This window comes from Nothoprocta perdicaria, unplaced genomic scaffold (genome assembly GCF_003342845.1).
Source record: "Nothoprocta perdicaria isolate Ctin4 unplaced genomic scaffold, notPer1 scaffold_48, whole genome shotgun sequence".
Classification (NCBI taxonomy): Eukaryota; Metazoa; Chordata; class Aves; order Tinamiformes; family Tinamidae; genus Nothoprocta; species Nothoprocta perdicaria.
In genome coordinates, this window is record NW_020455732.1 from 3,953,912 (window position 1) to 3,980,608 (window position 26,697).

General features: G+C 45.0%; 3 protein-coding genes across 3 annotated transcripts in view; all 3 read right to left on the reverse strand.

Moving 5' to 3' along the window:
• Window positions 1-1,623, reverse strand: part of LOC112954008 (lymphocyte antigen 6E) — a 6,757-nt gene extending 5,134 nt beyond the window's left edge. The window contains exon 1 of the mRNA XM_026047151.1: window positions 1,533-1,623. Coding sequence (XP_025902936.1) covers window positions 1,533-1,584 — 52 coding nt within the window. The 5' untranslated portion in view covers window positions 1,585-1,623. The remainder of the gene's footprint in view (window positions 1-1,532) is intronic.
• An 8,548-nt stretch (window positions 1,624-10,171) lies between these two features.
• Window positions 10,172-15,277, reverse strand: LOC112953984 (lymphocyte antigen 6E-like). Its single transcript, XM_026047115.1, has 3 exons — window positions 15,226-15,277; window positions 11,171-11,290; window positions 10,172-10,475 (listed from the first exon to the last, which is right to left on the reverse strand). Exons 1-3 carry the CDS (start codon window positions 15,275-15,277, stop codon window positions 10,264-10,266), a joined length of 384 nt encoding a protein of 127 aa, XP_025902900.1. The 3' UTR covers window positions 10,172-10,263.
• A 5,600-nt stretch (window positions 15,278-20,877) lies between these two features.
• On the reverse strand, window positions 20,878-26,261 carry LOC112954011 (lymphocyte antigen 6E-like). The gene is made up of 3 exons (XM_026047155.1): window positions 26,172-26,261; window positions 23,008-23,127; window positions 20,878-21,131 (listed from the first exon to the last, which is right to left on the reverse strand). The coding sequence occupies exons 1-3, from the start codon at window positions 26,221-26,223 to the stop codon at window positions 20,923-20,925; spliced, it is 381 nt and encodes a 126-aa protein (XP_025902940.1). The 5' UTR covers window positions 26,224-26,261; the 3' UTR covers window positions 20,878-20,922.
• Between the last annotated feature and the right edge of the window lie 436 nt (window positions 26,262-26,697).

The window sequence follows — 26,697 nt, forward strand, 5'->3', positions numbered from 1 at the left end:
AAAAAAAAAAAAAAAAAAACCAAGACTGAACAATGTAAAAGCCAAGCCTCCTTTTCACCACCTAGAAAATCCAACTAGAAAAACACAGCATTCTTCTGCAGGAAGCATTTGTTTGTTTGTTTGCTGCTCAGCTACTTGAAGGAACAAAGACCTCATGAAAAGGAGCAGATCCTTTGGGGGAATTCCTTAGAAAACACTTGTTGGGTCCCTTCTTTCAAAGAGCAAGCACAAAGGGGAAAAAAAAAAGCCTTTAAATGCCCACTCTGAAGCACTGATGAAAAATGCTGTTGCTTCAGCAGCTCTTCCGCTCATTCCCTCTGCCAGACGCTCTTTTTTTTCCATTGCTCTCAGACAAGAGCCTTATACTCCCTGTGCCAGATCTCTGAACAGAGGGTAAAGCTTTTCCTAGGAAAGAGTCTGTGAGCGCAATGGGACTGTTTAGGGACAAAGCTACCTGCAAGAAACCCTTTTCCTAAGGGAGCTAAGGAGAAGTTGTCCTTATGTTGAAAGGCTTTTGGGGAGGGGGAAGGTTAAATCCCCTTCTGCCTGGTCCTGGATAGGTGATCCGATTCCAGCTGGGCTCTGACCCAACGCTTTAGTTGCCAATTGCTTCCTTGAACCTCATGGGGAGGAAGAGCATGGAAAGGGCAGCAAAAAATTAAGTTTTTCTCTGATGTTCTCAGGAAACAGTGAGGGTCCATGTTTTCTAAGCAGACGGCTCAGACAGACAGGAACAGTTTGCTCTTTTCTTTGGCTTTTCTCAGCATTAACATATGGAAACAATATGGGGTTTTGAGTGGCCCCATGGAGTTTTGATAAGCAGAAATGGAGTCACCAGGGAGGCAGGACAAAAGACCTGTGACTTGGTCAACTTGCAGCTCAACACGCTCAGCAACATGTTCTCGGGTTTAGCGGCAAGCCCAGGACACGCTCCACAGGGCCCTGTTTCTTTGGGAGGGAGAAAGGAGGTGTCACCTCCCCATGCGCTGGCAACCCCCAGCCTGCCCCTAAATGTTGCTGAGGGATAGAAGAAGCCAGGACTGCAAGTGTTTCTCCCCGGAATTGGCTCCATCAGCCATTGCCAGGGCTGGGCTCCGTCCTCCTTTTCCACTCCGTTGCATCTCAGCCCATTTCAGCGCCGTTATCCCGTCTAGCTGTACTGGAAGGGAGGAGCGGGGCCGGCCCTTCTCTTTGTTCGAGCTGCAACTGGGAACAGCTCCAAAAACGCGTGCATCTGGAGACGTACACCTCGGCGCACGGGCACAGCAACCCCCGAAGTTCCCGCTGCAAGAGGGACCCTGCGGAGGGGGCAGCTCCTGGCACGAATCCCCTGTAGCCCCCGAACAGGGCTCAACCCTGCCCTCCTTTTGCAACACCGCCCCTGCAACTTCCAGCGCTGCGAAGATGCATCTCCCTCCCCCCCACACACCCTCCATCTGCTCCCAGAGCGGGGACCGTGCAGGGAGCTCGGAGTGATGGCGGTGGCCTGGGAGGGGAAAGTGTCGTGTGCGTGTGCCCCCTCCATCTCTTACCTTTCTCCACGCACAGCACCGCAGCCAGCGCGGCGAGCAGCAGAGCCTTCATGGTGCCGCTGTGGGGGCCGGCGAGCTGCGCAGCGGAGCCTGGCGGCGCGCGGGGGCTGGCGGCAAGGCAGGGGCCGGGCGGCAGGGGCGGGGAAAAGGCGGCGGCGCCGCCCCGCGGGCCGCCCCGCGCCGCGCGCCGCCTCCCGCGGGGCCTCGCCCGGCTGCGGGGGGTTTCGTTTCCTCGCTCCGGGGAAGCGGCGCGCCGCTCGCTGTAGGGTTAGGCCGGCCCCTTGGAGCAGGCCCAGCTCTCCCTCGGTCTTGCACGTCCTTGCCAGGCTAAGGCTCTTTTCCCTGCCAGCCCAGGGCTCCTTTTTTTTTTTTTTTTTTTTTTTTCCTTTCTTTCTTTCCCCTTCTTGTGCCCTCCCCTCCTTGGAGCTTTTCCATCGCCTTGGAGGAAGAGCTAGGAGTGAGGGGACCCACTGAATGCTGGACCCTCCTGATGCATGATTCGCCTGCATATGTGGCTCCATTAGCCAACCCCAGCCATGGTGCATGCATGGAACCCTTCATGCCCTGATCCCTTGCAGGCGCAACCCAGCGAAATGAGCAACACCGCCCCCCCACCACATACACACACTGCATGCACAGTTCTGCATCTGCAACCCCCTGCGTGCATAGCCCTCCCACTTCCCCTAACATACACAGATCCTCTGCATGCACACATGCTCCTGCATTCACAACCCCCCTTTTACATGTACTCCCCTGCATGTGCAACACTCCAGCATGTATACCCCACTGTGTGTGCAAACCTCTTGGAATACACAACACTGCCCCATACCCAACCAACCTTATGCAACCCCTGTATGCACAGACCTCTGCATGCCAGTCCCAAGGAGGTAGCTTTTCAGCCCCCTGAGCCATTGCAAAGAGTCTCAATGGGGTTAGACGTAAAAAATAAATAAATAAATAAATAAAACAGCACAAGGGCTTAGCATCTGCGGAGGCCTATGGCAGCCTCACCTGCTTGGCAGGATGGGGCTTCATTGCATGGAGCAGTCCACTGGCAAGGTCTGCAGGAGCAACACAGGTTCAGTAAGTTCCAGGCAAAGGCCTCCTGCAAATTAGCTGCACTGAGGGCACTGGGGGAGGGAGCTTGAGAAGCTGCCTGTCGAGGAAGCCTGGGAATGGAGGAGATGGCTAGTGAGCCAGCAAGAAACAGTCAGGTTTGACAAACTTTCTTTGCCACATAGGTATAATTCTGCAGAATCAGCATATTCTGGCAAATACATCTATCAGAAGAAATTCCAACTCTTCTCTTGCTGGAGTGCACTCAAAGTTCTCAGAAAACAATTATGTGCTTTCAATCCCTCCACCTCCCTGGACTCTCCTGCGGCTTATTTTATTTGCCGTTGCCAGTTATTCTAGCAGGAACTGGCTGTTTTTCTGTGGTCTAGCATCTCCACTGGACTGTGCTGCTGGGACTATTCAGTTTTTCTGGTTTGTAAATCAGGTACTCAAGATTTGGGAAGTTTCAGTTCTGCAGCAGCCTGAGTAACCGTAACTCAGACTCTCAGTGTGCCGTCATCCTTATGTACTCACAAGACCCCTGCGTCATCCAGAGTCCAAAGACCAAGTTCAGGTTGTGCCTGTAACGGTCAGTCTGGCATTTTCTAAATGATAAGTGACTAGCCTTGCAGCATATCTCTTAGTTTTGCTGAGATTTAATTTATGGGTATCAGGAAAGAATAGCACATTCCATCAGCTCCTCTGTTGCGTCAGGGCTTTGTGCTCTTTCCCTGTCCCCAAGAAAAGTGTAGATAGGCTTTCTGATTTTCTTCCTCACAAACTTAGCAAAAGCGATTGCTTAACCTTGGAGATGCCCCCTGACAGTGTCCAGGAAAGAAAAAAAAAAATGGACCTAAGAGTGACAGGACACAATCCACTATAAAATCTGGATTCATCCCAGAATCGCTGGTTTGGCAGGTGCCGAGTGGATAGACCAGCCAGGGGCACATCTTTACAGTGGAATATGTGCCGGGTTAGGAAGCCCTTCACAAATGTTCACCAGGCAAATTCAGATCTCTCATCTCTCCTTACCAAAGCTACACTGTGGTAGAGCACATTGCAAAATTCAGCGCTGTAACATACAACAAAATGCTGTGCTGCGTGATTCAGCCTTTGCTTGCAGGTCTGAGCACCTGCACCTGTTGGAGTGGGCTTTCTTGCTGTCTACAGTGCCAAACAACTCACTGTCCTCCATCTCCTCGATGGGCTGGTCTCAGCTGCAACCCACGGGACAGACTTGAACTGCTTCACAATTAACTACAGAGGTTCCTGAAGATGTGGGTGCATAATCAGGCATATCCTTGGGCTGCAATATCTTCTGGAAAAGGACCTCATTTAAAGCACAGCCTGCAGGCACAGTCAAATTTATGAACTTGTTTTTTTTTTTTTTTTTTTCTGGTTAGTGTCAATTTTGCAGGTTTATTTTTGTTTTTCCCATAGCTATTAATGAAGGTGGTTTGCTGGTCGGTGCGTGCTCAGTCTGCACGGGAGAAGCCAATATTTTCACACCTCCTCTCTTCCAAAGTCTGCATGACTCACTCACCTTCAATCTTGCTTATTTATTCTAGTCTTTTGACAGAATTGTGAAACTTAAAAGTTATGCTCTGATTAACCAGATCTCTCCGAGTTGTTCTAGGATTATGTCCTCTGGCATTGTAAAGTCCCCTATAAATGGACCCATGGGTTAATTCTGAGTGTACCCATAGACCTTAATTGCCTTGACCAGCCTCACTTAAGATCTATCTCCAGACCCTCTGCACACTTTCTCAGGAGTCTTAAGTTTTTCATTACCTTTAAAAACCCTTTAGTCCTTGCCTGGGCTATGCTACTATGCTGTAGGTGCGCGTACCTCCAACAGACCCTTGAATGAGCCTTGGACCCAAATTGTAGTTAGTTTCTTTACATTTCTATTTCTGGTCTCAACTCCTGGATGGTCACTGCACTCATGTAGTGGTCATGTCTCCTGTCTACTGGATGGCCCTTGGACATACACTGTGTTTGTGCCCATCTCTTGAGTGAACTTCAGATCCATGCTGTAGCCTCATTTCCAGTCCTATGTTTGGCCTTTTCTTAACTATGTTCTGCATCTTTCTGGGAAGGATGTCTTGTCAAGGTTGTCTCTTCTCACCTGCAGCAGGGACCTCATCACTAGGCTGTTTGAGCAAGAGGAAGAGGGTTTCCAGTCCCTTCCTACTCCTTCCACCAAAAATGGTTCCCGGCAAACAGGGAATTCAGCAGCCCTTGGAAAAAGAAGCATGCTGAAATTGTAGAAAATATGCTGGACTTGTGGATGTTCGTAATGGAAATATTGTGTGGTTAGACTGAAATGAGAATGGAGATGCGCGAGTGTGTGAAAACATCTAGAAGAAACAGCAGCACAAGAGTTAAAAAGAAAGGCAAGTGTTAATTGCTCTAGCGCACCTGTTTATAATCCCATTGAAATCAAAAGGAAGAACAAACTGACCTAAGATAAGGACTCAAGAAGATAAGAACAGATAAGGAAAATAAAGGAACTGTGAAATGCAGGGAATTTGTTTAACAGGGGCAAAATAAGGGGAGAAAGAGCATAACAGCATTCCTCTGTGCCTGGAGTCAGTTTGTTATTCTTTACTGTGAGGAACTCCAGATGGATGATGAGGACTGCATAGCGGGAGTCCCTTGCCCATGTTTCCCACACAAGTGACACTGGCCAGATCGCCTGGGCACACACATCTTGGTGCATATGAGACACTGATTAAATTAACTCTGCAAGAACAAGTGTGAGAGGACAAAATCAGCTAGCTTGGAGATTTGGGATGATAAAATCACTTTTGTCCTCCAGAAGATCTTGCATTAAGTTTTATTGCACTCATTTCCTCCAGACTAGAGAAGGGATTTTCTTGTTCCCAGGGGTAGCATATGCATGTTATCTAATTGCAGATTAACATCTAATGCTCTAGCAGGCCTTGGAGTCAGGGGCTGGTCCCAGATGAGCTATTGTGAGCAGCGGGCACGAAGTCAGCATCTGCTTCCTGGACCGGGTAAATAAAATCAAAAACTTTGTCACCTCCCAGTGTGAGAGCATGTTGCTTGAGGGTAAGAGATTTTCCTAGCTGAAAAATCAGCTGAAGAGGGTAATAACATATGACATAGATATCATGCAGAGCTGACTCACCCATTCAGCATACCTATTGCTTATGCTTGTTGACTGAAATCCTAGGAACCTAAGATCTGTTTTAGGGATGAGAATCCTTTGGAGTGAGATCCCTGCAAAATGGAGGACCATCTTTGGTTCGTGTCTGATGATAAGAATCTTTGCATAAAGCAAAGCTTTACGGTTATACAACAAAGCTCAGCACAGTTGTGCTGTAATGAAGGGAATCAGCAGCCGCAACAGGGGAACATGGGAATGACTGAAAGAGGAACTGGAGAAGACAACCGAAGTGGAGTTCATTCTATGCCCCTCATGAAGAAGCCAGTCATATGTTGAGGAAGATCTTTTTCTATTGTACTATAATGCATCTTGATGTTGATTTTGCATCTTGATGTTGAAGTGCATATGCTCCTGCTGGATGCTGCTTGTTAACTCCAGCTTTTCACCACCTCTTAGATGTTAGGAAACCTTTCTGACCCTACCTAAAAGCCTTGTTACTCCTATGTGAACCCAACAACAACAAGGAAGGAGAATGCATCGGCCTAGACTTTCCCACTGGAGAAGAGACTGGAAGGATCACATCTCATTATGCCAGTTTGCACTTCCCAGGGTGATGCGCCCAATTTTTTAGTGGATTGAAAAATTTTCAGTGAAATGTTCCAACAAAGCTTTTCTTTTTTATTTCCAACCAAGTTTGACATATCTGGTGATCCAGTGTGACACCCTCTGCAATTTCTTTTCCAGACAAATTGCTGCAGAAGGGGATTCGTTAAGCTATACTTGTGCTGATGATTGGCCAGCACTGACTGTAGAGCCTCGTGTTTGTCCTTACCAAATTGCATCCTCACCTTCAGACCTAGGATTATTCATCACCCAGAACTCTCATCTTGTCCTCCCATCCAGCTGGAGATTCTCCCAGCTTGTTGCCTGAAAGCTCAATGAGCTTATTCACTAATCCATTATTCAAACCATTAATTAAAATATAGCATCATACTAGGATCATGGCAAGCCACAAAGGACCGTATTTAATAGATTCTTCTAGTTTGACAGCAAACCATTGTCAGTTATTTGTTAGAAAACACAATCCAGCCAGTTTATGTCTGCTTTAGGGTTTTTTTTTTTTTCCAGACTGTGTTTTCTTGGTTTGCATGTGATACGGTGCCAACAGCTATATTAGCATTGAGAAATGTGACAGATACTGCTTTTACCCTAGCTACAGATTTTGCCACCTTGTCACAGGTGGGATTGACGCATCCAACACAAATCTCTTGCTGTTCATCCTTATGTCCTTGGTATCCCTTACACCTTTGCAAGTTGTTTAATGATTTATTCTGGATTTTCTTTTTTTTCCAACCTGGGGCTTGCACTGACTGCTCTGTATTTCACATTCCCTTTATAAGCATGGGTGCTATGTCTGATGTTATGCAGTCTTCTGAAACCCTCAATCTTTCCCATTGTGAAGACACCAGGAGCAGGTAAGACAGGCTCTATTTGGTAGCTATGCTGCCAACTATTTCTTTTTCCAATGCCTCTGTGCCCGGACACTACTCAGTTTGTCTAATATCTCTTCCTTATGTGCATATTTATATTGAAAACATCACCTTTTCTTTGCTTAGACCTGTGCCCTGCTTTATTTTAATGCTCTTACTTTTGATGTTTTAGTTGGCTAATACAGGTTAATCTTATTAACATCTGCAGTAGCCAAATGGCTCTGTTGTTCATGTGTTAGATGTGGTTAGTGCCTCCGAACCTGTATTTCCTTTTATTCCGCACGTACCAGCAAACTGAAGGAAAACATATCTCCTGTCCTTGGACGTGTGAATCAACGTTCTTGTGATATTGTGCAACCAAGTCAACAGCAAAGTGGCACCTGCAGGCGTTGCCCGCTCCCAAGCAAGTCCACCTCAGCCTGGACAGCACTGTCAATTACACCTTGCATTGCAAATTCATTTGGAAAGGCAAATGTGACCAGTTCTTCCCTAAGAAGAGGAGGTGACTCTATGCTCAAGCTCCTCGGCCACAGGAACCCTGGTCTTCTACCAGAACCTTCCTGCAGCCCAAGGAAGGCAAAATGTGGAGAAGGACCTGTGTCCTTTTCAGCGTCTTGGCCAGCATGTGCCCTGTTGCCCCCGCTCCAGCCAAAATGGAAGGCATTTCAGTTTCCCCTTTCCTTCTTTATTTCTTATCAAAGAGATTCATTGACTTCCCTCTCAGAGCATCATCTCTGACAAATTCAGTTCATAAATCCTATGCATGCACTGTTCAGAGACCCTATTTCATGGCTGTGGAGTTGCACAGCCAGACAGTGCTAGTATGACAAGCAATGGAACCAATAAATTCTTTTTAAACACAATAAAGACCTTAAGGTGCTTCCTCTCCAAAACAAGCAATCAGGGTTACGTGGCACAGTCAAGCAGGTGCTCCAGTGTTCAGAAATGTCAGGGGAGAAAAGGAGGAGCGGGGAGGGAAATGCTTTCCATGAGCAGAACCAACCTGCTTCCTTCAAGAGTATCTGGTTCCTGTTGTTCTTCCTCTTCCCAGGCATCTTGATGCAGAAGGAGGAGGTACTGAATGATGGTTCTCAGCCACAGCTGCCACGCTCTGAGCTGAGCAACTCTCCTTCTGGACCATGCAACAAGGCCCACTTTGCTTTAGCAAACATCTGTCTGCAGTTTCTCCTCTTGCTTTGCTCTGCACAGCCTGGTCTTCTGCATGCTATCAACCTCGGTGGACGTGTCTCCATCCTCGACACCTTCCCTCCTGCCATCCAGCCTCACCCACTGGCTCCCTGCGCTATTGCTCAATATTTCACTTACTGTGAAATACGGAGATATAAATTGCACTTGCTGCTTCCCCTTTCCTGTGCCAGCTTGCCTGGTGGTAAAAACAGTAACGGCTTTGGCCTGCAGCCCATCTTCCCTGGAGTTTTTTTGAAAGTATCCGTTATATTGCAAGGCCTACTGGGAGAAGCAGTTTCCCCTCGTGTCAGGTATGTGTAAAATATGTGTTGGCGGCAGCGGGATGTGGCACGACCACCGTGACACACATCGATGCTGCCAACCCCTTCCACCAGGCATCTTCTCCTTCCTTTCTGCTTAAAACAGTCTTTCTCATCCTCTTCTACACCACAGCCTCCTTTTTTTTTTTTTTTTTTTTTTTTTTTTTTTTTTTTTTTTTTTGAAGGTGTAAGAAATTAACTGTAAATCTGTAAATTCTGCCAGCAGAAAGCAAATTGACTTCTGGCTCTCTTGAGATGTGTCTTTCATCCCCAGGCTGAGCTCACCAGAGTATCAAGAGGTGTCAGTGGCTTCTTGTGCCTGCCCATCACCGTGGTTCATCTGCTTTTTTCCTCTCCTACTCTTTAAAGAAAATATCTGAAGCATGGACCAAGCATCAGATGCTATGGATCACAGTACAAAAGGCTGAGTTGATGGGGGCAGCTTTGTTCATTGTCCTGTTGGGAAACCAGTAGCTTTTTAATCCAGGCAGTGTGAACCATCTCAAGTGTTCATCCTTCCATGAATGCAACCAAAAAAAAAAGCATATTTCCAATGCAAATTTCCAAAGATGCTTTGAATTGTTATAGAAATTATTGTAGAAAAAGCCTTGAATTATTTGGACAAGTTCTACTTTCCTCCCAGAACACAACTGAGCCAGTGTTGCTGCCAACCCTTCTTCTGAACCGTTCTTGCAGGGAGAGGAGGGAGCAGAGATCCTGATGCTCATAACAAAGCAGATTTCAGCAGACCTGATCATTGTGGCACCAGCATCACAACCTGTGAACAGCTGGAGCTGTCACATGAGTGGCCCTGCAGCAAAACGAGTGAATAGATATGGGAATGTTGTCTTTTCCAGCCTGAAAGAGGCGTGTGAGGCAGTATGGATCCAATTTCCAGCACAGTGTCCACCATGTTGCCTTCTTCTCCTCCTGTCTCTCCTCTGGTACCTGCGGTTGCTTTTCCTCTCTCAGATGCATTTGGTTCTCCAGCACATTGGAGCTGGGCAGTGAAGGATATTCATTTCAAAATGCAGTGGCCAAGGGAACCAGAATTTGAGGCTGGAGGGGTGTCCAAAATATGTCTGTTCAATATGCCTTGTTCAACATGTTGGCTTATGGATTGCTTCACTGACGTGTGATAATGGACCTGTGCAAATGAAACAGGATACTGATCTCTGTGCTGGATTAGCTTTTGAGCTATTATCTATGAGTGTGGACTGTGCCTCCTTGAAGTGTTCTGAAACTCAGGGAGTCAAAAACATGTCCTCTAGGATTTCTTCAGAGCCATGGTGATTTGAAGCCTCCACATGCCAAAAGAGCTGCCTTTTATGTGTTTCCTGAGATGACTTAGATGTCTGGGGATACTTAGGATTCAAGTAGGCTTAGGAAATCAATGGGAGTTCAGCACCTAAGTTATTTAAATTCTCTTGAAAACCCCAGTGGGAGCTCTTCTGCAAAGCGTGACTCTTTAAGGGTAGGAATTATTCCAGAGCAATACACTTTTATTTCAAACAAAGCCATCACTTAGAGCTTTTCCTAAGCCGTTACAGTCCGGGTGTAAAGATATAAGCGATAGTAGCTAGGATGCCCAGAGACATCACTGCATAGCTGTTCTGCTTGCTGCTGGCTCCATTCACGTTGCATAATGGCTTCTCACAGCAAGTAACCTTCTGATAGGTTTGGTTTTGTTGCTGACTTTTTGCTGGACACGTTGGAGAACACATCTTGGAGTAGACATACTTAGGCTCGTTGGGCTCTAGTGTAGAAGAGATGGAAAAAAAGAGAGAGAAAGAGAGCAAAAAGGGAAGAATCATTGTTGAAATATTCCCCTCGCTAAATCTGCATTGCTGAATGAAAGGACGGGGACCTGTCCCCAAGGAGAGGAGGGAGCTCGGGAACTGTCTCAAATAAAACAGCCTGGTCATGTCCACGCTGCGAGAACATGATACTGGGCTTTCTGTTATGGCTATGCCTAAAGCAGAATTAGCATCGGGCTGTGGGTTTCAGTTCAAACCTTCTGAGGAAATGCTCAGTCTGGGTTGCCGCCCACCAGGAGGGTTTTCCTGCAACATAAAACCAGAGGGAAGTATCGCACAACCCCGGACTCAGTCTCAGCACACATGGAGGTGCTCGAGGGTGCAGAGCCCCAATGCACAGAGCTGAAGGAGTATGTGGGGCAAAGGACATCAGCTGTGGTGCAGTTTCGTCCGTATTTCTTTGAAAATAACCCCAGGAGAGAGCTGCTGAACTCTGCTCAAGTACACTCGTGGAGAGAGTTAGCTGGAGTGGTCAGAACCAAGCTGGGTGGGAGCTAACCATGAAGGAGCACATATAGTCCCAGGCTTGAAGTCACTCTCTAGTGCTGCTGTACATTGTACAGGCATTGTCCCTGGCTCCCAGGGCCCGTTACTGGGACTTCTATCCTAGAAAGAAGGGTTTTCTGCAACGTACTTGTTCCAATGTCATTCCGGACAGTCACACAATATTTGTCTTCCTTTGAGCACATGGAAATGGTCAAACAGTTCTTGTTGGACTCCTCCTTCTGGCACACGTAGCACATAAATGCATAGGCTGGTGGGGGAGAGAACAAAAGAAGCACATTTTATGGCTTAGAAACCATCTTGCTCATGTTCCTAATAGCTGCATTTTCCTAGCTGTAGCCTGGAGAATGCTCATGTGAATGACCAGTGACTTTCTTTACTGCTGATCCATGGTAGCAAGGTTAAATCCCGCCCTGTCTCCTGTGCCTCAGACTGTGAAGTGCTACCAATTTGTCTGCAATCTCTGACAGCATAAGATGTGAGCAGAATTCAAGGATTTGGGGTCTTTAAGACGGAGATTATTGCTTAGTAGTAGCTCCTCTGACCTGACAGCCCTGTCACGTGAATTACCGGTTATTTGTCTTATGCAAGCAGTAATCAGGGAGGACCTGAAGGTTCCTGGAGCATTTCAAGGAGCTTGGCAATTCCTAGGTCCTACCTCTCTTTCATCTGTCCCAGAGAGTGCTGTCACATATCTTTCCTTGTGGTTGGACACCACTAACTGAACTGGGCCAACCTCAGTTCTAAGAAGTCTGAGAGGACTAGTCAGATGCTCTGTTGAAATTTATGCTGTGTGTGAGGGAGAATAAACGGGAAGTCTTAACCAAAATTATGGTTTAGATGGTAAACACAGATTTGATGGGATAATTCATACGTCTGCAGTAGAATGAAGAAGAGGGCATGCAGCAAAGACAGTCAGAGGAGAGTTGTCTTCCCTATCCAAGATGCATGTGCTTGTCCTGAAGTCCAGAATATGGTAGGATGGACCTTTAGAAAGTAATGATGAAAAGGTACAAGAGCAAGAACACAGCCTTGATGAAAACAAACAAACAAGCAAAAAACACCGAAGTGTGTACAGATTAAATAAATTACTATTTTGGAGATGGTGATTGGGTTCCAACCTAGCAAAATCATCCTGAGCAAAAAAATGTATGTCTATATATGAAGAGGATGAGTTACTTTAAAAACAGAGGCATTTCTGGAATGGGAAGCTGGCACAACAGAGAAGGCATGCTACACTCCTGGTGAGTCTGGGGACAATCTGACAGCACAGAAAGTGTGGAAAGCAACTGGCAGGCTTGTTGTGGTGAGTTCAGTTCTGCCTGATACGAAGTTGGAAACAAGAAAGTGGAAAGGCAATGCTGGTCAGAGATGAGAAGTTCTTGATGCTGGGAAAGGGGAAGGGAAGGGAGCTTCTAGAGAGGGTCCAGAGAAGAGCAACTAAGATGATTAAGGGAATGGAACATCTCTCGTATGAGGAGAAACTGGGCCTGTTTTCTCTGGAGAAGAGAAGGCTGAGAGGGGATCTGATTAACAGTGTATAAGTTCAGGAAAGGAGAATGCAGGGAAGAAGGGGACAAGCTCTTTTAATTGGTGGCCAGCGATAGGACAAGGGGAAATGGGCATAAGTTGAAACACAGGCAGTTCCATCTCCAGGTGAGGAGGAACTTCTTTACTGTCAGGGTGACAGAGCAGTGGAACAGGCTGCCCAGGGAGGCTATGGAGTCTCCTTCTCTGGAGATCTTCAAAACCCACCAAGCCACATGCTCTAGGTGTGCCTGCTTGAGCAGGAAAGTTGAACTAGATGATCTCCAGAGATCCCTTCCAACCTTGAATATTCTGTGATTCTGTGAAAAGGGAAGGGAAGAGGAGGAGAAAAGGAAGGGGAAAGTGAGGAAAGGGAAGAGAAGGGAAACTCAGTGCTGGCACTGAGAAGGCCATAATGTGACTTTTTTTTTTGCCTTATTCATATAAACCTAAATGCATGGAATGGAACATGCTAGAATAGCTTGTGTTTTGGATAGAGGAGATGTAATAAGGCTTTACCAAAATGTTTGGTAGTATTTCACAGCATCCTTATGAGCAAGCATCATGTGAATATGCAACAGAATAGATGCAACATCAGACATGGGAACATAGTCACAGGATAGTTATTGGTCAGACTGCAATATTGCACCCCATAAGGTTCTCCAGAGCTCTGCTGCATACTCTGTACTGTTCATTATGATTGCTAGTGACACGGGGGATGGATTAGAGGATTCTTGTGACATTCTTCGATAACGAAAAATGTCATGTGTTACACTAAGATAAATAAAAGTTACATAAATACAAGATGAGAAGCAACTGGTTAGGTTACTGCTAAGGACTGGGGTAAACAGCAGGAACGACGGTGTCATGCTACAGCAATGAAAACAAGCATTAGCCTAGAGAACACAAGCATCAATGTCATGTGCAAAATATGCAAAATGTCCTTTACACGTTGGCAAAGTCTCAGCTGGAACACCGATACCCAAATCTGTATGTGGCGCTTCAAAAAATATGTGAAGCATTTGGAGAGAGCACACAGGAGAAGTGTTGGAAATCTCGAAAATACAACAACCTCTTAGAAAAGGCTATAAGTATTTAATTTGTTTAATCAAAAATGCAAAAGGGCTGAAGAAAGACCCAGTAGCCTTTTTCAAGCAAGAAATAAGTAGCAGTAAAGTAATAAACTTTTTCATGTTCTAGGAGGATAACACACTTCCACACTGCACAGCTTTAAAAAAAAAAAAAAAAAAAAAAAAATTTATGGTTTTGGCTTTAATATAAAGTTTTCCTTTTTTTTTTTTTTTTTTTTTTTTTTTTTTTTTTTTTTTCCCCCTAAAGGGAAAAGCAATTCCAGGTTATGGAATCTCTTTCACTGGAAGCTTTCAAGAATACCTTAGACAAATACCTGCCTGATTTGGTACAGCACTGGAGCAAGGATTAACACCATGACATTCTAAGATTTATTCTAGCCATAAAATTTCTGTAATAAAGAGTTCATGGGAAGGAAGTGACAACACACCTTCCAAAGCAAACTGTGTAATCAGCAGTTTTGATCAAAAGATTACGTATTGGAGTCTTGGATGGAATCCCAGATACATGAGAAGAATCAAATAGCAGTTGATTTCAAGATTACTTTTTTTTCATGTGTTGGGCCAGCAGGCCACAGTCATTTACATTCAAATATGGAAGCCTTGCTATCACAATTTCTAAGTTTATCTGATCTAGACAAAACTTCAGAAAGATGCTGTATAAAAGATTGTCCTTAAGTTCATTTGAAAGCTGAAGCTAACATAAAAGGTCATCATTCTACTAGAGGGATAAAATATCCCACCATAAATGTCTGCTGCCATAGTCTTGGATCTCCATTTCCTTTCACTCTTGGGAACACTGAAGATTTTGCCTTTGATAATTGCTCTCCAGTGGCCATGCAGTATTGCTACATTCAAGAATTACAGGCACCAGGTCACTTTAGTAAGGTTGTGTATCGCTATCCCACATCTCAAAAAGTCACTGTGCTCATGATCTTCCAAGCAGGCTGCAAAACCATATGCACAAAAAATGTAGGAGGCTGGCTTTGATGCATCAGAGAGCCCAAATTAATTAAATGTCTCTTTCTCAACCTCTGCTAGATATGTATCAAGGTTTCTGGGAAACTATCAGGCATGTGGGCAAGACTGGTAACCTGGTCCTTATTCCTACATACAAGTAGCGATGTAGCAATGTCAGTCCCAGAAGGAAAACACTCATTCAAAGTACCACAGACTTCCCTTTGGAAGGAAGGATGCCTTTAACATGACATATGCATGCAAAAAACCTTTCACCTCTATCTCGGATTTCACCTATAAAACCTCTTACTGCTTGCAGTTCCTGAGGAGCAAGTAGTAAAACACATAGCTCACTCTAGTGGAGGAAACAGCAGTACAGAAAAATCTGTAAAGCACCCTAAAATGGTGTGGATTAAAATATATGTATATGTTTTGTGGTCCCTCTATCTTGCATAATTTGGAAAGGCATCATAGATCAATATAACCCATCATCCAGTGAAGTACAGCGTGACGGCAGCATTGCAATACCACAGAGTTGGTGAAAACTCTGTAAATTCTTGCAGCACAAAGTTTTCTCCCCATAAACCTCATTCTAATAGCAATAGAGGCTCACCTTGTTCCACACATATGACAGCAGTCAGCAAGAGGGCAAGAGTAGTCCTCATCTCCACCAGATCCTCTCAGCCGGGTCGGGAAGGTGTTTGGAGAGCAGGTTATATACCTTTTGAATTGCAGCAGTTATACAAGTTCCAGGTGCCTCACAGGTGGACATGAAATCAACCCAAGGTTGTGTAAGGTACATGTGGGAGTTCTGCATCCTGGAGCCCATGGAAATTGCAGTCATCTCTGTGAAAAGTCCCTGTAACACATCCTTGCTCTTCTGGTCTCATGAGTAATGAGGAACGAGAGTCTGCTCTTCTCACAGATTTTTCCTCTGCATCCTTCTGTCTTTCCAGCAACGGCAGTTGCATGATGAAATAGCAAAGCCTGGAGGCATGGAGAATTAGTCCTAGCGATGCGTTTTTATAGCTCCTTTGGATAGTTAATGATAGGGGTACCAGGGCTCAGGATGTACTGTTCTTTTGGTTTAATTATTCCACAGAATCAGAAGGCCAGGTTTTCAACAGGCCTAAACTAGTTTAGCTCTAATGAAGTCAGTGCATTTTATAGGGTATGAAATTAGCCAATAGCTGGTTAAACAGATTTTCCTCCAATTTTCATGGCAGTCTTCATTTCTTTTTCACTTCTCTGTTACCTATGCATAATCCTTGTGCTCCCTTCTCTCTTGGTTGTTCTTTTACAAATGTTTTTCAAATACTAAACACGTTTTCTTTAATGAAGCTTTGCACCTATTCCAGGGAACCATGAGAGGGCTGCTTTTCCCCAGGCCAAGCAGCTTCTGGAAATCAGACTTCCCTGCTTTAAGATATCGCAAGCTGGCATCCTGGAATTACTAGTCAACTGTGAAAAAGCCATCTCTCAAAATGTCTCTCTTTCATTCTCTCCTGTTGATCTCTTTCCTCTCTTCCCCTGGATTTGCTCTCCTCTGAATCCTGACTTTGAGAGCATGACTCTGGTTCTGATATTCTGAGAGATAGACCCAAATATGAGATGTATTTTGTAAGAATTTGCATGGCCATCTCAGAGTGGCAGTTTCTTCAAACTGAGATTAATCCTGTACCTCAGGTAGCAGAACATACGAAAGAGAAAGCTGCCAAAAATATCTTTTTCTGGCAACTATGGAATACCATAACAGGTGGTTCCCCAGTAGTTGCCACCAGTAGATTGCTTGTCCATTCCTTGTAGCACAAGGGGTTGTTTTCCTGTTTGTGTCTAATATTAATCATCTCAGCACTGGATGATTTCGTTATCCATGTGAGTTGCTGATGTTTTTTTAGGGCCTCCCTAAACTCTTCCTGGAATAGCATCATTTGCTGGTGAATTTGATAGTTATGCAAGTCTGATATGATAAAGGACGTGCTTGCTTCTGTGTCTGGAGACTTGTGAGGTCAGGAGAGGACATAGAAATGATCAGATCTGTCCTTATGCTTTCAGAGACCATCGAGTGTACAACCCAAATAAGTTACAAACAGGTTACCTTTCATAATTAGTGGGTGTCTCCTCTTGCTGGTATTTTGTAATTAAGGGAAACACCATTTTATTCTCCTTTTTTTGTTCCATTTGTTATCTCAATGACTTCTGCTATGTATATTCTTGTTCCCTTCCTCCATGAATGAAACAGGCCTCAAATTCCTTATCTCCCATCACATCCGGGGACCTTTCCAACACCTGTTGTTTCTACATGGTCCTTGGTGCCATGGTACATTGATTCGGTCCTTTCATCAGGCCTCCAGCTTGCAAGTGTGCTCTAAGAGAGCAGTGAGGTTGAAACAGCCCCATCACTGCTAACGAACGTACAGTGAGTGTAAGGAGATAAATTTTTTTAGGAAATCAACCTCTCCATGTCAAACAGTTATCTAGGAGTTGTCCCCAGGACATTAAAGTATTTGCAAGTACCCAGACTTAGTGTAACGCTGGAGCATGCCCTCTTCCCAGCATCTAAAGAGCACTAATTTTGCAGCAATATGACAAGGTCACAGTGATTCATTCTTTCTCAATAGGATGGATTACAAAAGGCAAAAGCAAAAATTAAGCAGCCAGAGTCAAGAGGGTATATTCTGTTCACCAGCACCCTGGCCATGGGCTTGGAGGAGGGCCGGAAGCAAGAGGCGAGGCAGACACACTAGGGAGGATGGAAGACTGGGAGCTGAGGCACCTCTGTAGGTGCATTTATTTCTGGGGGAAAAAAAAGGGTTATTTTGCCATTTTTATGGCTTCCAGAAGCTTTTTGCACCCAGGCAGTACCTTGTTTTGATCTTAGATGTCCATATTATCTCTTGCTGTCACTGACTGACTGGGTGATGATCGCAGGTAAGAAATAGCCTGGAGGAGGGGATCTGATCAATAGGTATAAAGGGTGAATGTAGGGAAGCAGGGGACAAGCTCTTCTTGGTGGTGGCCAGGGACAGGACCAGGGGAAATGGGCATAAGTTGAAACACAGGCAATTCCATCTCCAGGTGAGGAGCAACTTCTTTACTGTTAGGGTGACAGAGCAGTGGAACAGGCTGCCCAGGGAGGTTGTGGAGTCTCCTTCTCTGGAGGTCTTCAAAACCCGCCTGGATGCCACCCTGTGCCACATGCTCTAGGTGTCCCTGCTTGAGCACGGGAGTTGGACTAGATGATCTCCAGAGGTCCCTTCCAACCTCAGCCATTCTGTGATTCTGTGAAAGGATTGTCAGTGGGTGTAGTAGGATGTGAGGCTGCAGGTAGAAAATTCCTGAGTGAAGGAAAACAAGGGTCAAAGTAAAAACACCTCCTACAAACACCTAATTGAGGCACGTTGAGGCTTCTTTGGCTGATTCAAGTCCTGGCATGGTGACTCTGAGCACTAAAGAGTCACCTTAGCCCTTCTACAGACCTTGCAGAAATGCCTCTCAGGAGCTATCTCAAGTATCTGAGACACCCACCTCCTTCCCAAGGTCCTTCCATGGCTTCCAAGTTATTTCTCCATCTCAGATTGCCACTTTCATGCAGCCACGAGAACCAACAAATAAGAAACCTTGGGCAGAGGGATATGGCACCTAATTCTGCATGGTACATGTCCCTTCAGGATGCCTTAGGAAGATTGGCAGAGAGAAGTTTCTTACACAACAGACAAGGGTGGGCCTTCTACGGAATAAAGAGGCGTGATTTGAGGACGTCCCATGCCTCAGGGCAATGGCTGCTCCCACCTCCTGATAAGGACAGATAAAGAAGTTATATAACTTGAGACATAGATCATTCTTTGGCCCACACGTTTCGGCTTGGTTACTGGGCAAAAGTGAATGCAAAACCTGTGCAGCCAGGGACAAAACAGGCAAAAGGAAGGCAGACTAGGGTCATGAGGGGCAATTCCTTTAGGGACAGAAGGACTCTTGAGCATCTTATAACTTCATGCAGCAGCAGGTCATGAAACCTTGCAAGGCAGAAGCAGGCTCTTCCACATGTCTTTGCCCTCTCTGCTCCCGCGTTTTTATACCTTCCTCATGTTCCTGCTTCCCTCCCAATCCAAAATATAGGAGCCAGCCAAGTTCATGTCCTTAAAAAACGACATGGACTCATTTTGAACCTGTATGCCATGAGCAGGTCTGTGTTTGCAAACTCAACAGGAAAAGATTTGTCCCTCAGTTTCTTGGTCCTGGCCTGTGCCAACCAGCGTTGTTCATCACCTCTCCCAAGACCACGAAGAGCAAAGGCTCAAGACTTATTTCAAATAGTTGGGGTGTTACCACCTTACAGTGTGAGTATGGGATAGACTTTAGCCATCTAAGTCCAATGAGCAGTTCTTGGTTTGGTTCTTTCTTTGTAGATATGTACCCTTTCCTACCAATCCTCTTCTTACTACATGGGATGATAGGTGGCCAGTGCAGGTCATTTGGCAGCCCACTGTCACCCATAGCTCCTCTATGGTGAGTCAAGGCAAAGAGCTTGCCTGTCCCTCTTGACTTCTACAGCTAAAATGAGGTAAGATAAATCCAGCCCATCAGGACTCTTAGCACCTAAAGGTTGTGGGTCCCAGAGAATACAGTGTAGACACCTGTTTCCAAACAGGCCATATTCTGGCAAAGAAATTTCTGCTTTCTCAACAGTCCCTTTTGTGAAACACAGCAGAAAAGGGCAGCAGCTGGCAAATGTGTGCACCATGCTAATATCTAAAATCTGGCAGCAGAGGAGGTAAGGTGGAGGAGGTAGATTGGACAAAGAGGCTGGGAACAAGACTAAAGCCAGGAGAAACAGCCACGGAGTGCAAGGCTGGGGGTGGGTGGTAGGAAGACTGGATGAGAAGAGATAGGAGCAAGTTGGGGTAAATTGGAGCCACGAGACCACGTTTTCTTTGCAAACCTGTTACAGGGATCCACAGATTTCTGAACATCAGCATGGAGCTGCTCTTGGCAAACACTCAGCAGAGTGAGTAATGTGGATAGCTGCACTCCCTCTGCGCTTAGTCTATTCAGGGAAAACCAGCTTGGTGAGCTGCACCCAACTAATTGTCCCACGGAGATTTTTTTCTAGGATAGTTTTGCCTTCTTCCCTAATTCAGGAGAAAATGTCAGCTTTGTGTGACTCACATTGGAAGGAGTTAAGAGGACAAATCTCTTCTGACTCAGTTTGTCCACAAGGAAAGTCAGAGTAGGAGAATGTATTCCTGCACTTATAACCCAGGTAGAAAGAAAACTGTACCAGCAAGTATAAAGATTTTGTTTTCAAGGTCACCAGGAGTAGAACTGTTTTTTTTTTTACAGATGGAGCTAAGATTTTCTGACTCCAGCATACACAGTGTAGAAACCGCCTGTCTTGACTGATGATTTTCCCTTTAAGCACCATGCAAGATGCTTTTCTTCCCTTTCAAAGTAATCCTTAATGCTTATAAAGCAACTTCCACTGGAAGATATTAAATCACTTTAAAGAAAACTTAATGCTCAAGATCCTTTCATGGTGGGTCTCATCTTGTCCCCTCTGTTTGCCTGCTGGAGAGCTCAACAGCTATTTTCCTCCTTGCAGCTGACCCAGAAGCAAAATTGAAAACAAGTTATATAGAATACTATTTATTCTGAAATGTAGTCACAAAATGACACTTCTGCCTATGCAGAAAAAAAAAAAAAAGAAAGAAAAAAAAAAAAAAGAAAATCTGGGAAGAGGCTTCCTGAAGCGAATGCAAAGTAATTTTGAAATATTTCAGTATCATTTCAATGCAACTTGCAGACTAACGCCTCCATTCTTGTTGCTGCTACCATGGATGTTTCAAGCTGCTATGCCTGAAGTGTCATACCACACACTCACACAGTAGACTAAAATAACGCTTTATTGTGCCCAGCTTCTGTTTAACAGCTACAATATCAAAGGCTTCCTCAGAGCAATATCATCCAGGGCAGAAAATGGTATAAAGGTAAAAATGACACAGAAGAAAGTTGGGGCCAAAATGAAGGGGAATAGATGCGTGGATTTATATAGGTCATAAGTAAAAGGAGAGATGGTTCCTGTACAGCACCTGTATGCAAGGATTGGGCTCCACATGACTTTTCCTTCCCACCACCATGTTGAGGTAGGGCCATGCTCTTACATCAGGGTGGGGTAAGAGCAAAAAAACATTTGCTGATGGGGTGTGAAGTGCCACTTAGGAGAAACATGTAACCTCTCCAGAGGAACATACTGCAGCAATGATTCCTTGCAATACAAGGCCAAGCAGCTTCTTCTCCCACTCCAACCCCTTTACATCCCCAGCCGGAGGACACAGACAAGACTGACCAAGGCACCCACAGCTATCACAGCGTAGCTGGTTTTCACACTGCTGGCCCCGCTGATATTGCACAGGGAGGTCTCGCAGCAGCTGGTGGCAACGCCTGCTACTCCAATATTCAGATTTATGGACGGGCAAATTGCAGCACATTTCTTGGTAATGCGATGGCTACGGTCATTACCTGAATGGGGGAGAGAGAGAAGGAAGAGAGAAATTCATCATTTTGTCTTACGTATTTCTTACAAAGAGCATTGATAAACTGGTTGAGCAACACCCCAATGAGGAATACATTGTTCTCTACTTTATGACTGCTGGTTTTCCCTTGGACTTTGGCACATTACAGCTTTACCTGTGTGTATGTACCCTATGGAGAGCCTTTCATGTCCATCTAGCCCAGCAGACTTCCTATCAACACTAGTGTCCCTCTAGCACTTAGGAAATAGATCCCAAGTTCAACTCTAGACCTCAGGAGTCTTCTGCTGTTTTTAGGACCAGTTAAGTGCAACTCAGGGAAGTGATTTGGAAAACTGAAGCATTTGCACACTGCAAGGTCGCAAAACTTCCTTGCTGCCATGCCTTGAGGCTGCTCCCACCCAGATACCTGGTCCTCTCAAATACCTTTATGTACTTCTCAAGTAACTTCAAGTACACATGAACCTGGAGATGAGACAGGGGATTTATGCAGAGGGATTCTCTCTCTTTTGATGGCTTACAGAACCACAGAATGGTTAAGGTTGGAAGGGACCTCTATTTCAGAATATTTCAGAATATTTAAGGTTGGAAGGGACCTCTACAGATCATCTAGTCCAACCTTCCTGCTCAAGCAGGCACACCTAGAGCATGTGGCACAGGGTGGCATCCAGGCGGGTTTTGAAGACCTCCAGAGTAGGAGACTCCACAACCTCCCTGGGCAGCCTGTTCCACTGCTCTGTTACCCTAACAGTAAAGAAGTTGCTCCTCACCTGGAGACGGAACTTCTTATGCTTCAGCTTGTGGCCATTACCCCTCGTCCTATCGCTGGCCACCAGTGAGAACAGCCTGTCCCCTTCCTCCCTGCATTCTCCCTTCCTGAACTTATACATATTAATCATATCCCCTCTGAGCCGTCTCTTCTCCAGAGAAAAAAGGCCCAGCTCACTCAGCCTCTCTTCATACGAGAGATGTTCCATTCCCTTAATCATCCTGGTTGCCCTTCTCTGGACCCTCTCCAGAAGCTCCACGTCCTTCCTATACTGGGGTGCCCAGAACTGAACACAGTACTCCAGGTGCGGCCTCACCAGAGCTGAGTAGAGGGGCAGAATCACCTCCCTTGACCTGCTGGCAACACTTCTCCTGATGCAGGCCAGAATCCCATTGGCCTTCTTGGCCACGAGGGCACACTGCTCACTCATGGTTAACTTAGTGTCAACCAGGACTCCCAGGTCCCTCTCCGTGGAGGTGCTTTCCAGCAGGTCCACCCCTAATCTGTACTGATGCCTGGGGTTATTCCTCCCCAGGTGCAGGACCCTGCACTTGTCCTTATTGAACCTCATGAGGTTCCTCTCTGCCCAACTCTCCAGCCTGTCCAGGTCCCTCTGGATGGCAGCACAGCCCTCCGGAGTGTCGGCCACTCCACCCAGCTTGGTGTCATCCGCAAACTTGCTCAGGGACCTCTAGAGATCATCTAGTCCAACCCCCTCTGCTCAAGCAGGGACACCTAGGTCACAGGATGGCATTCAGGCAGGTTTGGAAGACCTCCAGAGAAGGAGACTCCACAACCTCCTTGGGCAGCCTGTTCCAAGGCTCTGTCACCCTCACAGTGAAGAAATTCTTCCTCACAGGAAGATGGAAGAGCGCTCTACTTATGCTCCTAACTGCAGCTTAATAATCAATGCACTGTTGCTGCGATGTATTGCAACAGAGAGGGATTATGTCAAGTTCCCATCTGCTGCAATATTTACTTTCTGAGCACTGCTATCATCATTAATTTTTCCTCCATGCCTCATAGTAGGAGCATGCTCTGCATTCGGCATCCAGAAACACTTCTCATCAGAGGATTAGAAAAGTTTCGCACTTACCAAGCCCAGAGGAAGTGTAGGATGTGAGGCAGTACTTTTCATAATCAGAGCATGTGGTTGTGCTGAGGCACTGCAGGTTGGAAGTTGCATCTTTGCATGTGAAACATGTCAGGGAGAAAGCTGCAAAAGAACCATACGACACCCATCAGTCACCTCTTGAGATGCTGCTGGAAACACAAAATTGAAAGTGCTGTTCCAGACTGAAGTGACCACAAACAGGTACCCAAAGAAATATAAGGCAAGGCAGGAGTATATGAAATTCAACCCCAAGAACTTCTGTCGTCTCAAATTACTTTAAGATCAAATTCCTGACCTGATGCGATGTGCTAATTTAGTAACTGCAAGGGATGTTTCTTCTGAATACTTATTGAGTCTCCCTTGAGTCAATTAAAAGTTCTGTCATCCCCAATGTACTTTTGGAAGGGTTTTCCCCAGTCTACTGCCACTTGCAGCATGAAGTTCCTTTACAACCTGGCTCCTTTTAGTTCTTGTTTTGAAAGAGACTCACTAGTTCCTCTCCATGCTCTATCGCATCCTCTTCAAATATTTTATTTTCCAAAACGAAGACCCTTACATTCTTTCTCAGAGTGCACAGATCAGCAGTGAATTATTAATAAAAAATTAAAATATTGAATATAAAGTAGAGAAAGATCTGAGAGTACAACATTAGCTGTACTGAACATGATTTTTTTTGTTGAATGCCCCTACACAAAGCTGGGATGAAGGACAGGTGATGTAGGTCTGCATCCTTGGATTGCCAGGGAAGACTGGATCCTTTCATTTGGCAGTTTCATTTTCAGAGCTCTCATGTTGGGACTTAACCCCGAACCTTTATAAGGTTAATAAAAATATAAATAAATAATAGCCCTTCATTTTTTTTTTTTTTTTTTTTTGGCCATCCGTGGGAGAAGACTGTCTAACACTCTTCAATGCATACATCTATAACACCATGCATCTGCAAAGTACTGGGCTTGTATGGATGAATGAAAACAACTTGCACTCAAGTGAGCTAAAGCAGTCATTCATCACAAAGAGATCCTTGGGGAGTTAGTTCTTTTTTGTTGTTGTTTGTTTTTTTTAACATGATAAGCATAATTTCCTACTGATCCGTTTATGTGAACAAGCACTCCTGCAGTAATGTAATCCACTGGAAATTAGACCCGTTCTACTCATTTCCGAATTCTCTGTCCTCCCTGGCTCCATATTATCCTCACACTGCAGGAAATGTATGTTTTTAATCAGGGACTCTCTTTAGGATACTTTCTCTCTTTAAACAATTCTTACAGAAAGTAACATGACCTTGTTCTCTGCTTTAGCGCAAACTCCACAGAGCAACATCTGCTCCACCCTACTGGAAACCACCCTCCTGTCCCAAAATAACCCTTATATTAGAGCATAGTCCCCAGACAGGGTTTTCTAGATGTGAAACTCACTTTATTCCTAAAGTTTATTTATTTCAGCCTCTTTAGTAAAGCCCATTTTGGGGAAAACTTCTGGAATCTATGCAGGAAAGAGTGGGAGTTGCTGGATGCCCTGGTCCTATTTCATCCCAGACTCCCAAGGCTGCTTATTTAGGAGTCCAGGGACTCTTCAAGTCAGGGAAGCAGACACACACACAGGGCTGATTTTGCCAATCTCATTTTGTGCTTAGAAGTCTTCTCTTTTTTTCACCATTGACTTTAAAGGACTTTGGAGGCATGCAGCCTCAGCTAAAGAGTTGAGCAGCACACTTTTCATTCTCATCATTGTCAAATAGATAAGGTAAGTGTTTTGGTGTGAAAATGGGGAGAAATAGTTTTCTCTCTCCTGCTAAGTACTATCAAACTGCTTGTTCTACCGAAAATGATTTCTGTTGTTGCTATTGAGGCATTTATTACAATGAGGGTTGAGTGGTAAAGGGTTATAGTACTTCTTTTGTAGTGTGCCCTGCTCAAGATGCAAAACCTGGGGTTAAAACAGGCTGTCTCTGAAGGTGTCCTGTCTGCATCCAGAAAGACCTCTACTCTATTGGAAAGAAAATGGGAAAATGGCAAAGGAGACACACAAGGAGCATTTCCTCTAATTACAGCCACTCAGATAAATGACTTAAGTGTGTAAAATGTTAGTAAGTGCAAGAACCAGTAGATGCAGGATTGAAATCAGACAAGTGCAGGATTAATTGGAGCAGCCACCAGCCTCCTGGCTAGACAGCCCAGCAAAGTGGTGCTATGTATGTGTTAATTTTCACTGTGTCTTTTGGTAAGTTTGCTGTCTCATTACGTGATCTATTTTCTAAATGTGATTACAGCTGATAGGATGCTGGAAAGGATCGTCTTGTTGCCCTCCACTTTTCACCCCCATTAAGCACAGTGATTTAGCACATACTGAGTCCAAGGTCTGTAAAATCTCATTGGCTTCAGTAAGAGCATTCACAAACCCAAATTAATATGTGCTTAACTGCTACGCCAAAACAAGGATCAGGATGGACAGTAGATTGTAGGTAAAATCCTGCAGTGGAACTAAGAAATATTCAGTTTGCAATAAGCTCCAGAGAAGAAGGAATGAGATGTTCCCATGGGATAGCAAGAGCAGTATTCGGGTCTGTGCTTGCTGTTCAAACAAGGCACCTTCCTCAGACACAGATTTTTGGCAAACCTCAACACAGCTGCTTTGCAACACATCTTTCTCCACAAAAAAAAACCATATCCAATTGCTAAAATAAGGATGAGACTCTGCATCTCCACCTCAAGGATCAAAATCAACTCAGTTGCACCTCAAAGCAACAAAGTGCAAGAAAAGTGAGGGTCAGGATTACACCTCCTAGTGCACATGGTCATCTTCACCAACAAACTTAATTCAGGCTTCCAAATGCAGCCAGTAAGAAAATAATGAAAACCAAACCAATAAACAAAAACTATTAAAATAATTGTCTGTAGTTGTAGATCAAAATTACAGCCTTACTGTAGATATTTCTCCTTCCCTCTCCTTCTTAGAGTAACCCTTAACTAACTTCACCTCTCATGTAGCTGCACCTTGGGGGTGCACCTAGGTCTTGAGGGTCTCTTAAACCCATCCCAGTCAAGAGGATTCCTGCTGCAAAGCCCCCTTGTCACCCAACAATAGCAAAGAGCAGCTGTCCCTCTACTCAGGCTGATGTTTGCACAAGAAGATCCTTGGGGACTCACCATGCTTCGTGCACAGGACTGCAACCAGTGCTGCAAGAAGAAGAATCTTCATCCTCGATAGGTCTTTGCATCTGCAAATCAGGCAGGACTCGCTCTTGGCTGCTTTTATACCTCTGCAATGTTTGCTTTGATTATACGATAATAACCAGAGTGTTACTATGTCAGATGCTGGGTGATTAAGTCATAACCCAGCACGTCCCCACCTATATGGGGAAGTATGCCTGTCTGTAAATCCAAACAGGGGAATATTTTTCTCAAATCCCTTTTTTCTTTTCTTGATGTTTCACAACACAGCTTGTTCATGTGGTAAGCGCATGCAACAGCTTCTAATTCTGGATAAGTGGAAGAAGTACAAAATGCTGCATCCACGTGAGAAGAGCCTTCCCTTCCCAGATCAGCGTGGGGCTCAAGGCAGGCTGTGCCTTGAGAATTCCATCCTTGTGCAATGTTTAGATGCATATGGAAATAGCTTGAATTTAAATTTGAAACTGTGATTGAAACTTACTCCAAAATGTTTCCCAGGGTT

Bases quoted from the DNA above. Each gene is read 5' to 3' on its own strand.
- LOC112953984 (XM_026047115.1), bottom strand. From the start codon at position 15,277: ATGAGGACTACTCTTGCCCTCTTGCTGACTGCTGTCATATGTGTGGAA. The intron at 11,291-15,225 runs GTGAGCCTCTAT...CTCCCCCACCAG, and splicing joins TGTCATATGTGTGGAACAAG to CCTATGCATTTATGTGCTAC. The intron at 10,476-11,170 runs GTACGTTGCAGA...CTTCTACACTAG, and splicing joins CCGGAATGACATTGGAACAA to AGCCCAACGAGCCTAAGTAT.
- LOC112954011 (XM_026047155.1), bottom strand. From the start codon at position 26,223: ATGAAGATTCTTCTTCTTGCAGCACTGGTTGCAGTCCTGTGCACGAAG. The intron at 23,128-26,171 runs GTGAGTCCCCAA...GTTCTTTTGCAG, and splicing joins AGTCCTGTGCACGAAGCATG to CTTTCTCCCTGACATGTTTC. The intron at 21,132-23,007 runs GTAAGTGCGAAA...TCCCCCATTCAG, and splicing joins CTACACTTCCTCTGGGCTTG to GTAATGACCGTAGCCATCGC.